This window comes from Dendrobium catenatum, unplaced genomic scaffold (genome assembly GCF_001605985.2).
Source record: "Dendrobium catenatum unplaced genomic scaffold, ASM160598v2 fragScaff_scaffold_126, whole genome shotgun sequence".
In the NCBI taxonomy this organism is placed as follows: Eukaryota; Viridiplantae; Streptophyta; class Magnoliopsida; order Asparagales; family Orchidaceae; genus Dendrobium; species Dendrobium catenatum.
In genome coordinates, this window is record NW_021318588.1 from 66070 (window position 1) to 79114 (window position 13045).

General features: G+C 39.2%; 1 protein-coding gene across 4 annotated transcripts in view; it reads right to left on the reverse strand.

Annotated features, from left to right (window-relative positions):
* Nucleotides 1-537: 537 nt before the first annotated feature.
* Nucleotides 538-13045, reverse strand: part of LOC110095900 — a 46182-nt gene continuing 33674 nt past the window's right edge. For 2 of the 4 annotated variants that reach the window (XM_020821598.2, XM_020821599.2), the window contains exons 4-7: nucleotides 5283-8357; nucleotides 4611-4715; nucleotides 4345-4519; nucleotides 538-1079 (exon numbers count right to left, since the gene is read on the reverse strand). In XM_020821598.2, the coding sequence (XP_020677257.1) occupies nucleotides 867-1079; nucleotides 4345-4519; nucleotides 4611-4715; nucleotides 5283-8357 (3568 nt within the window). In that variant the 3' untranslated portion in view covers nucleotides 538-866. Of the gene's footprint in view, nucleotides 1080-4344; nucleotides 4520-4610; nucleotides 4716-4917; nucleotides 5033-5282; nucleotides 8358-13045 lie in introns of those variants that run through there. The other 2 variants (XM_020821600.2, XR_003702023.1) reach the window with 2 other exon arrangements.

The following is a 13045-nucleotide window of genomic DNA, read 5'->3' on the forward strand; positions in this document are numbered from 1 at the left end:
TTCTTCCAATATAAATGTTAAAACAAACAGCAGACTACAGAGCTACTAACAATATCCAATACACTAAAAATATTAGTCTCATTTGAACTTAAATGGACTAAAGTGGATTTTCTTCTCATTTGATCTCAAGTAAATGGACTAAACCGGATCGATGCAAATTCGGCCACATCTCTTCCCTCTCATGCACCCTCTTCATTTCTTAAAATGTTAGTCTCATGTTCATAGCTATGGCTACGGCTATTGCCCCTTCATAGATTATTAATCAAGTTCGAATTTGCATCTATCCACTTTGGTCCATTCATTTGAACTTGAATTCAAATATTATTGATATTGTTATAAATGTCAACAAGAGGAGATAGCATTTTATTCAAAAAAAATTATAAAAAAATAAAAAATTTGTTCAAAATTTTAAAATAATAGTTCAAACTTTCTTATTTGATTTTTGGGTGCTTTAAGATCTATAACTTTGCAACAAATTTATTCTTAATTAATTGCAATTGTTAAGATCCCAACTTCAAAAAATTTGTACAAAAGATCAAACGAACAAACTCCCATAAGAGAGCCTCTATTATTTACATAAGACTGAAAAAAATCAGATGACTAAAGCTCCAACTGGAGAAAGAGCATTCAGAATGATGGAGTTATGAATTTAGGCAAAAGCATAAAGAAATTACATCAAAGCTTCTAGCAGATGGAAAATTCAGAGGCTTACTTCTATCAACATACATATACAGAAAAACCAAAATTTAGTTAACTGTTGTACCACATTTCTCCTTATTGTCTCAGGTGAAAATAAAAAACTGGATAGATTTAAGCTCATTGTAAAAAATTGAAGCAGAAAATCGACATAGTGCTTTTAACACATCTTACCTCTTCCTGGAGAGGAAGAACTCATAATCTGGGTGACTGTTTGTGCAAGTCAGACTACCCTTGCGGATGGTGGCCCTTGACATCACAGAAGCTGTTCTCTCTAATGACTGCAATCTGCCCTTAAAATTTCCTGAAGGACTTTTGGGCATGGATGAATCTGTCTGGACTGCTCTAGAGTTTAAATTTGTTGGCTCAAACCAGAACTCCCCCTGCAAGAAATTAACATTTAAATCTGGAGTTTTGTAAAGATGCCATTCATTCACAGTGTATATGTATTCTGCATAATTTGATGGGATATTACTGTGTTAATACACCTTCTAACATAGTGACTGATAAGCAAAGTGATCTTGTATTCAAGTATTCGATTAGACTTCAATTCAACACATTCTTATGTCCTTTTTATGTTAGTCAAGCTATTTCAGCATTGGACAGTGTATACTTTTTTTGTTGGACTATTTTATGAGGGCTATGTTTTATAGAATGGATGAATGAAGAATGAAGAGAATTTATTGAACCAAACTCTCCTCCTTCCTGAAGGCAAGTGGCCAGCTCTCCCTCTCCCAAGGTTGAAGTCCTTTATCATTTGGTTCCAAAGCGTTCTTTATCATATATTCCTGATGTCGTTTACAGCTGCTTTTCATGGGGGAAAACTATGCCCAAGTCACCCGTGCGGCCTTAGCACACCTCCCTATTGCTAAGCAGCCTTAAACCCTTATAAGGCTTGGTTAGAAAGAGATAAATTGAATGAAAAAGCTTTAGTATTACAAGATAAGTTATATAAGAGGAGAACTGGAGGGGTGTGAGGAGATGGTTACAAATGATGGGGAGGGGTTCTATTTATAGCATCCACCCTTGCCTAAGAACATTCTAGAGTTCCCTTCATTATTCATTAGTGTAGAGCTCTATAGAATACTCTACACAATTACCTACACTTACATTACAATATTATGGAGAGTTCTAAAGTATCCTAGGAGACTTTCCAAAACCCTATACCATCGTAGAACATTCTAGAGCATCTAGAATATTCTAGGAAACTCTAGGCCAATCGAGTGTCTTCCAGAACCTTCCAATGTTGTGTGACCCCATCTCAAGATGGTTTTGGAGGATTCTTTGGACTCCACTCGGCATGTCACGCCCAAGGGGTTTGGCCAAACCTCTAGGTCAAATAATTGAGCGTTACACTCTCCCCGGCCTATTCTCGGGATGCCCTCATCGCGATTTTGCTTGAAGCCATGATGAAGGTCCTCGAATCGTCATAGGTCCATTGTGCATCTCTGGCTCCCTTGGCCCTTGACCCTTGACCTTCTCCCTTAAACTGGCTTCCTTGTCGTCTGCTGGTGCATCAAGGACTTGGGATCTACCCTAGTGCTTTGGCTTCACCTCAGACTGTACCATTGGCAAGACATTTGAAGGTACATCGAAAACTTCTGTCACCTCTATTGGCAAGTCTTCAACGTGATTTCCAAACTCTCCCTCATGAGTTAGATTATCATCCTCATCCCTTGGAGTATCTTTCATAACCTGCAACTCCTTGCCCTTGAAGTTGACTCTATATGGTCCTTGCTCTTGCACCACTTGCGTTACCTCCACCTATATGACCCTATCACCATCTTCTCCATCTACCATCCCTTGATGTTTTATGAGTTTTAGGGTCATATGAGGACAATGCCTTCTCCAATGAGGCCCTTCGCAAACAAAGCAGACAATTCTCCTCTCCTTATCTTGACCCATTCATCTCTCTAGTAGTTCTAGCCCCCACGCCTTGATTTGATCCCTCAAGCATCCACGGTTGGTGGTGGAAGTTTTTGCTAAGGTATACCTACAATCCTCATGTAGATCCCCACCTCGAGCTAGAGTCCCGTTGAAAACCCTCTTGAGCTCTACATGCACATGCATTATAATATGTATGCACATAGGTACATAAAAGGGAAAGTGCAATCACACAACCGGCATGGGCCCCGGCGAGGGTGTCATGGGTATACAAGTGACATCTAGGGAAGCTGCGCGGGTCAATAAATGAATGTAGTATGAGCCTAATCCTTCTATATGAATAGATAGGAGTCGACATGGCTCGAATTATCAAACAGATATACAGTCACTCCGATGATGGCCATGTTGAACGTATATCTCAACCGGGGGGGTTAATTCTAAATACTCTATACTTTTAAAATATCACACAAATGCCCATAAAACCCAAAACTCCAAGAAAATGTCAAAAATCATCCAAATCCAAAATGTTTAAAGTTTAAATCAGCTACTGAATGCTTAAAAAAAACTATCCACCTTCCGTAACAATTTATCGAAATGGTCAAATTTGAAAAATACTTCATCTCACAAAGAGATAATGTGTGGTCGAGAATATCACAAGAATTCATTCTCAAACAATCTTCTGCCAGTAAGTACACGGCATGTGTCCTCTAACCACCGATTCTGTCACTAAATGGCACCGCAGGATAAACGGTTATGATCGGGGCCCTCTGAACCGGGTGGTTTGCCGCCAAATGGCACCACTACATTACGGCTATAGCCAGAGCCCGTAAGCTCCCCAATGACATAAAATCCTTGAGATATGTATCAATAGGATATAATCGATAGGGCACAAAGCCCACTATTAGCTAAGGTGAATTCAAATTTGTCCCCTTAGACAAACACCCACCCCAGGTTACAAGGTAACATTAGACGAAGCAATCCATGGCTGCCGACAAGGATCCTTCTATCAAGTTGGGTCGACTACCTCCTCTGACTAAGTAGATTAGGGACCACGATGGCCCGGGACGACGGAACAATGGAATCTTGATCGGGTCCATCATCCATTACCCCACCATCTGCTTTAAGTGCAAGATGATGAAATTTCTATTTTAAATATCAAATTCCCAAATCTAACCTCATGCTGCTATTATATGCCAGATACACGTATCTCTACGTATTTGATTGATGACTAGCCTTCATCGAAAGTTCTCTCTCGTTATCGGGAGGGGTAATTAACTATAGGGGTTTGCGCCTATAGGAAACTAGAACTCATATTATAAAGTCCTCGCAAAATGAGGGTGAAATCTTTGGGTAATGTCATATCTATAAACTCATCTGCCTTCCAAAATTTACCCCGGAACTTAATCCGTTAAAACTCCCCCCGAAAAAAAAAACAACAGGGGAGGCCGGGGCCGAATTTTCAGAGCCCACAGTTAATAGAGGAAATTTACTATGAACCATCAATTTGAATCAATCATCAATCTTTAACCTTTCACCATAAACCATTTTAGTAATATGCCTACTCAGCTCGCATTAAGCTGGAAGATTTGGTAGCACGGTCTGATTTAAGAAATGATAGGAGAAAGTAAAAGAATAAGCTTTTCTGTGCTAGGGGTGTTTTAGTTTTCACAACTTAATAATTGATCCAAGTTTAAAAATTGATCGGAAGAAAGCCAATATACTAAATAATGCAACATGAAATACTAGAAATTATAATGCTTCTACCTGTGCATTGTAACTTTGCAGACCTACAATAGGCAAGATTACAGAATTGATGCAACCATTAGTACTATTTGACGTGCTTCTGCGAACAAAATGGCCAAAAGAATGATAGGTTAAAAATGCAGCACGAAAGCTGCCCTCAGGTATCCGATAGATAGGATACCATGCCACGGCATACCTGAAAAAGCCACGACAAACAAAGTATAGTTCATATATTGCAAAACTAGAATAAATATAAGGGAAACTTCAAAAAATCATGCACAACAAACCAAGAGGCAGGATGGAGTTCTTTCAGATTTAGACACCCCAACTTTGAAGGATCCCCAAATAAGTGGCAATTAGATGATGAATCATTGAGAATAAGCTCTTGAATCCTATTACGTTAAAAATTTATCCTAATGTTAGTATAAAAGAAAATTTTAATCTTATAAAGTAAAACTTCAACTTTGAATCTATGCAACTGACGTATGCAACTGTTTAAAACTTGTTTCTTGGACAGCAGGGACAAAAATTTTCATAAAATTTGTGAGCACACAGGCTCGTATCTTAATAATATAGTAACATTTGGCCATTAACCTGAATACCAAATTGTCTTCGATGGAAAAGCAAAAGAGACTCCAAAGTTTTGAAAGTGCCTGGTAATGCGTGAAGATTATCTTATACTCCACACTGAGACATTAGGTTTCAAATTCTGGGGGACAATGATTTAAAATAAAGGTGTCAATACAAAAATAAAAATATTTAGTTAGGAAACGCGTACTGCTCGTTCTATTTCACCAAAATGTGCGAATTTTCACATTGCCCAAGAAATACAGCAAAAAGTTAAAAAAGTGTTTTCACGCTCAAGGAGTAGTAATTTCCACTCAAACAATTTGACTGGTAAATTAGCAAATGCTAATATACACACTATACTAAGGAGAGAAAAATATTGTCAAACTTACTTATCAAATAATGGTCTCCGCTTCTGTGGCTGATCCGAATCAAAATATTCAAATAGCAACTCATCAGCCAATTGCTCCCTAAACATTGATTCACTGAATTCTTTATTTTTGCTTGACGAATAAAGTTTTGTTGGCCTTGTATCTTCTTTTTTGCATGGTTGTGGCAAAAGCTTTGAGAAGATAGGAAGTGAAGCCAAACTAGTCGAATATTTGCATGTGTCACAAACATCACAAGTTTTCATCAAATCTCCTTCTGTATCATTGTTAGGATGATTGATGGACTTTCTAGATCGGGAAAATAATTGTACAGCAGAAAGATATGGTACAAAATAAGCTGAAAACTTAGAAAGACCAGTCCGTGATCTCTTTGAGGTATACAATTCATCTAACTTAACTTCCAATCCATAACTGCCAGGCTTCTCATACCATTGCCACAGTCTTCTCAGTGAAATGTTGGGAACTTGATGGGAGCACAAAGAATTTCCAATGATTTGACTTTGAGAACAGATATTGCACATGCTGATGCAGTCTGTTTCAATAAGTGGTGATGCAGAATGTAGTAATCTCTCAAATCCAGCAAGCGGACTACCAGTAGCCAGCTGAACACCCTCAGCTGCAACCAATAACTTGTATGATCCATCGACTGCCTCAATTATCTTGCTCAAATCAGTTTCAAAGCCTGGAAAAAGTTGTTCCTTTGTTTCAAGAGAAAAATGGCAACCAGATGGAGATGAGAAATCACTGGACTCTTCAGATGACGTACAAGGTTGACTATCAAGCTTGTTGATGAGTTCACCCTCTTCAGGAGATGAGCAATCCGCATAGCTAGACGAGGGACTTGAACATTGTATTTCTCTAGTAGACAAATAGACCAAACTATGAGGATTTGAACTGAGGTCATCAGTAAAGCTCGAGTTTAGACTACGAGGAACTAAGTTATGGACACTAGAATATGGCTGATCATCCATTTGACTTCTAGTAATCACTACATCCTGTCCCCCAGTTGGGATGCACTTCTGTAATAGAGACCCAGAATTGTTGTCTCTTCTGCTAGTTTCTAGGTGAGTAGTTTCCATATCTAATCTCTGGCATTGGATATCTTCCTTCCTTTTATAAATGCACGGATCTTTACTCATATCAACAGAAGGCTGTGAAGTACTGTCAAAATGTGTATTCGCATGCCTTTGGTCTGATTTTAATTCTATCACGGATGAATCAGCTAGGATATCTTGAGACATTGAAGATGTATTTTGTAGAATGCTGCAGATATTATTTGGTCCTGTTTCTTTCGGTAGGATTGTGCTCTGTGAATTCTTGGTTGATCTTAATAAAGTGTTAACTCTGTCAGTCCGCTGATGAGAAATATTAGTAAACTTAACTGCAGTATCCAGATTTTCGTTTCTTAAAACTTGAGTTTTAGAAGGAATATTAATATTGTTTATACTACTATGACGTGCACACTGGTTTTCCCGCTCAGTAGTAGCTAAACCGGGCTTCTTTTGCAACTTTTCCAGGTAGGTACTACCATCCATTGAAATATGACCTGAATTAGCCTCAACAATAGAGGATACTATGGATGAATATGATTGAGAGGAATCCAATTCATTAGAAGAAAATCTGAAAGATTTTCCCCTCCTACTTTGCTTTAGCTCATTAAGCTGTTGAACCCTTGGGTCCAGGCAATTTAACGAAACATCAGCATTTCGTGACACAATTTTACCATTATTTCTTGGACGGGTTACCGCTGAAGTGCCAGCCTTTTCTACCTTCTGCCATATAGAATGTTTATTATTTGTTTCAAAGCCCCGATGCAAATGGGCATTATTGAGTCTATGCATCCCATTTGAAAACCCAGAAAGCTTTCTTGCCAGCCTTCCTCTCTTAGTATAAATAACTGGATGGAAATCGTCACTGCTTGAAGCTTGGCTGCTATCAAAAAGTCTTTCGGAACAGCAATCAATATCTGCAACATCCTTTTCCCAGTCAGAGCAATTGACACGGCAGCTGCTGGATAAATCATTATCTTGATAAGAGTTATCCTTGCATTCACCTTCAACCGAAACATTCCTTGAAGTGAAAGTCATCATATCAGCCAATGGATTAAATCCGCCATCATTTGCAAGGGACCATTCCGTTCCACAATCAACAAGAGAATCGTTAGTCATATCAATCTCAGGGTTATTCTGAAGAGAAGTGGACAAGCTCAATTCACAAGATTGGTTAGAGCTTGATTTTACAACCTGAAACAATATCTTGTCTGTCTCAGCATCAGTAAAGTCATAAGGTAGAGAAACTGGCTTTCTAGAAACATTGATGCTTTTGTCTAATGTCTCTTCCACTGAGCTTGATAACATGCCTGAGCAATCATTACCATTGCATTCAAGTTGCTCCAAAACTTCACTACAAGTTTCTTGAACAACCAAGCTCGGACAAGGAACAACCAAGGACAAGTTATTTTCAGATGCATACGAACAAACTAGATCACCGCTAGTGGAGCTTTCAGATTTTGAAGCATCACAGTTGACTTCTTCACCCTGATTTTCTGGTTTAATGGATGCCTTGTTATTCATGGATCTTTTATATTGTTTTCGCTTCTTTTTTCTTTTCTTTTTTGAACTTAGTTTTGCAGGTTTATCTACTTTACTAGTTGCATCAGCTGAGATATTCGATGCTATATTATCAGAGCCATAATTGAGCCAAGAGGACTCCTTCGGTGCAGCAATAGGCAGTGAGTTATTGAGGCTATCCCTAATAGATTTGTTTCTGGATAACCTATGGGATTCTCCAAGAACATTAGAGCTGGGGGATCTGTAGTCTGTAACTGTCCGAGGGGAATCAGAAATAACCGATGGATTTTCCTTAGGAATGGGACTACCTTCTTTCTGAAAATCAAACTGGACAAATATAGTTGGTTGCAGATATGATGAATTGTGACAGTCCAACATATCTGCATGAACTGGATTTTGAGAACCCTGTTCATTTATTAATTCAGGCCCTTGCTTGAATGAAGTAAAAGGCACTACCATTCTCGACAAATGAACGTCGGGTGTAAGAAATCTGAGAAAAATCCGCCTGCTAAACAAATTGCAAGATGGACATAATAGATTATAACAACATTCCATTTGAAACTGAAGGAGAAATTAACAGGAAATAGGCCTTTTGTCCTACAAGACAATGGGCAAAATATGTTACAATGACCTCATTAAAATCATGTAACCGAAGGATAGAAAATGAAATTTAATATTCCAGTTCACACAGTAGCATAATCCTTTGTTTCGTAAAAGAACTCATTAGACGTTTGGAAGTCTTTTTGTCACACCAAGAACAGTATAAGATTGGACTATATAAAGTAGCAGCAGCAAAACTTAAATGGACACTTGTGGGCTCCGAAAATTCGGCCCCGGCCTCCCCACCGCGCGACTGTTGAGCTTTTTGTTTTTTCTTTGGCGAGGGAGTTTTAACGGAATAAGTTCCGGGGTAAATTTTGGAAGGCAGATGGGTTTGTATATAAGACACTACCCAGAGATTTCGCCCTCATTTTGTGAGGACTTTATGATCTGAGTTCTGGTTTCCTATAGGCGCAAGCCATCGTGGTTCCTGGTCTACTTAGTCAGAGAAGGTAGTCGACCCAACCTGATAGAAGGATCCTTGTCGGCAGTCATGGGTTGCGTCGTCCAAGGGTACCTTATTGACCTGGGGTGAATGTTTGTCTAAGGGGACAAATTTGAATCCACCTTAGCTGACAGAGGGTTTTGTGCCCTATCGATCATATCCTATTGATTCGTACTCAAGGATTTGACGTCAATAAGGAGCGTATTGGCTCTAGCCATAACCGGTATATCTTGGTGCCATTTGGCGGCAAAACCACTCGGTTCAGAGGGCCTCGGGTTGTCATAACCGTTTATCCTGCGGTGTCATTTGGCGGTAGACCGCCGGTTAGAGGACACGTACCACGTCCTTATTGGCAGGAGATTGTTTCAGAATGGATCCTAGTAATATTTTCGACTAGGCATTTGGCTCTTTGTGAGCAGAAGTAGATTTTGAATTTGTCCACCTCGGCAAACTGTTGCGGAGAGTGGATGGATTTTACTTTAAATGTTTGAGTTGAATTTCAAATTTAAATATCTTAAACTTTGGGATTTGCGGATTTTTGGATTTTGAGTGGATTTTTGGAAGGCATTTGGAAAGCCTGAAATTAACCCCTCTGGTTGAGATCTTCAATCAACGCGGTCATCATCGGGGTGTCTTGGGTCATTTCCATTTGATTGAACCTTGTCGACCCTATCCACTTACCGATAGGGGATCGGGTTTCATAGGCTTTGTGTCCTTGTTTGTGAAATTTCTTTATTAAAGGCCTTGAAGGCCTAATATGAATGTACAAAATAAATATTTCAGTCAACTTTGTGATTGCATATTTATCCGATGGCTTGAACCCTGTCCACTCCTATTTTACTTGCTTAGGAGGATCGGGTTTTGTAGGCTTCATGCCTTTATTTAATGAATTCTTTTGATTATAGGCCTTGAAGGTCTAATATGAATGTATTAAAACAAATACATCGGTCGCCACAACCATAGCTGTCAATGGCGCAAAATAGCGAGCGCCATGGCGCACGGCGCGGCACACCTACGGCGCCATGTTCATGGCGAGGCGCATCTGTTTAAAATAACGCATGCTATTTGCGCCACATGTGAGCCATGGCGCATTGCGCACGGCGCAAAATAGCGCGCCAAATTATTTTTAAATTTCGGTATACTTATAAATATTTTTTATATTTAAAAATATATCTATATTTTAGGATAAACGACTATTCATTGCCCTAATTTCACGAAAGATTTTCTGTTTGTGCCCGCCAAACACATCCACAGTCCCTAAGTCGAGGTCGCGAAATCTATCCCGAGGTCAATGTTTTTTGTTTTCTGTTTGCTGCATTCGCTGCTTCCGCCGAATCTAGCCGAATCTGTCCCGAAGTTGAAGTCGTTCTTTCCGCCGAATCGTCCCGCAGAGCATTGCTTCTGCCAAATCCGCCCCCTCCTTCGTCTGTTCCAATAAAAAATCTTACCAGCTGACTCCGATTTGTAACCTCTATCTGTTCCGCACAGCTCTGTTGTTTTGCATGGTTATTTCTTACAAGAATTTACAACTTAACAGGTATGCTCGGTACTGCTAGGTACATGCTCGATACCGCTAAGTAAATGCTCGGTACCGCTATGTATATGCTGGACACCGCTTGGTACCGCTAGTTACATGCTCTGTACCGCTCGGTACAACTCGGTACAACTAGGTACACGCTCGGTATCGCTAAGTACATGCATGATACTGCTAGGTACCGCTATGTAAATGCTCGGTACATGCTCGGTACCGCTAGTTACATGCTCTGTACCGCTCGGTACCGCTCGGTACAGCTCGGTACAACTAGGTACACGCTCGGTATCGCTAAGTACATGCATGATACCGCTTTGTACCGTTATGTAAATGCTCAGCACCGCTCAGTACCGCTAGTTACATGCTCTGTATCGCTCGGTACCGCTCGGTACAACTTGGTATAACTAGGTACACGCTCGGTATCGCTAAGTACATGCATGATACCACTCGGTACCGCTATGTAAATGCTCAGTACCGCTCGGTACATGCTCAGTACCGCTCGGTACATGCTCGGTACCGCTAGTTACATGCTCTGTACTGCTCAGTACAACTAGGTACACGCTCGGTACACACTCGGTACACGCTCGGTACACGCTCGGTATATGCTCGGCAACAGTTTTCTTAACTTTACAACGTTTTCATCAACAAAAACTGAACTTGAAGAAAATGTTTACTTGTGAAGAATTTATCTTGGGTCCAAAGAGGCTAAAGCAAAACAATCTCAACATACAATCTTACAGCAATCATTTTGGAACACTATAGTGTATGTCTTAAAAATAACTGGCCCTTTATTAAAGGTTCTTAGATTGATTGATGAAGAGAAGAAGCCCCCAATGGCTTACATATATGAAGCAATTGATAGAGCAAAAGAGGCAATTGCTGCAAGCTTCAATAACAGTGATAAGTAGGATCAAATTTTTAAAATGATTAATAGAAGATGGGAAGTGCAATTACATCGGCCTCTACATGCAGCGGGACATTTTTTAAATCCTGAATATTTCTTTAATAACCCTGATATTGCCAAGGATAAGGAAATAGATGATGATCTTTACCAATGTATTGGAAGATTATCTCAAGATGTAGCTGAAGAAGATAAAATCAGTAATGAATTAAGTTTATACATTAGGGGTGAATGACTTTTTGGTATTCCTCCAGCTGTAAGACAAAGAACTACCCGATCTCCATGTATTATTATTTACAAAAAAATTAAGACTGATTTGTTATATAATATTGAAAAAAAAAATTCATTTTTTCCAGCTGATTGGTGGTTGGCATATGGACAAGGAGCACCCAATTTACAAAGCTTTGCTATCAAAGTCATAAGTCTAACATGTAGTTAATCTGGATGCGAACGCAACTGGAGTATTTTTGAACATGTAAGTATTTTACAATGTATGTGTTGATTTTTTATATATGTTCATAATATAGTAATATAATAATATTTTAATTGCAGCTTTATAGCAAACGAATAAGCAAATTGGATCATGGTCGCTTAAAGGATTTAATTTATGTGAAATATAATAGAGCACTGATTCGGAGATTCAATCATCGTGATGTCATTGATCCTATTTCTCTAACTGAGATAGATGATGCATATGGCTACGGGGAAGGAAAATTAGATGATCGAGTTTGATGAAGAAAATGGACCTTTATTGTTGGAGAGGAAGATTTAACTTGACAAGTGTTGCTAAAAGCTACTGGTGTTATGATAAAAGCTATAATATTCGGGAAAGATCTAAAGGGAAAGAAAAATCTTCAATTATGCATGATTTGCTATGAGAATGATGATAAGGTGATGAAGAGAATTATGAAGTAGTGAGACAATGTTGATGAAGATAATGAAGCTTTTTTAACATTCGCTAATGATGATTATTCCTAAGAAGAGTAGATTAAATTCTTATTTAATCTTTTAAAAAAAGATTGTAATATTTGAATTATGAGAATATTTGGATGTTACTTAGCTCGAACTTATATATGCTATGGTTGTCTTTTATTATTATGATAGCTTGTCTTTCATTTTAATAATATTCATATTCATGCTTATTATTTTATAATTTTTTATATACCGCTGCGCCATTGTCAATTAACGTGCGCCGCGACTGTGTGCCAGCGACGCCTATGGCCTGGCCCAAAGGACCTTGCCGTGCCATGGTGCGCATTTGCGTTAACAGGTATGACCACAAGTATGTATTTGTTTGGAAGTTCGAATCCTGTCGACTCCTATTGATCCGTATAGAAGGATCAGGTTCGAACTAGAATTCACTTATTGACCCGCACAGCATCCCTAGACATCACGTGTGTACCAATAACACACTCGCCGGGCCCATATGGGTGTTTGGGAATTTCATTGATTTGATATACCCCTTTGTGTACCTATGTGTATACAAGCTACGGTGCACGTGCAGGGGTAGCTTGAAATAGTTGTAGTTGTGTAGGTAATTGTCATTTGGATGCACACAACTTTTCATTTGAGAGCTTGTACACGCCTTCTGTCCGCTAATACGAGTGTTGCGGATCCGGTGGAGATGGATTGTAGATTGTAGACGTCTTCTGTCTGCATGCATAAGTATTGCAGATCCGGTGGCGGGGAGTTATAATTTGTGGACGCCTTCTATCTGCT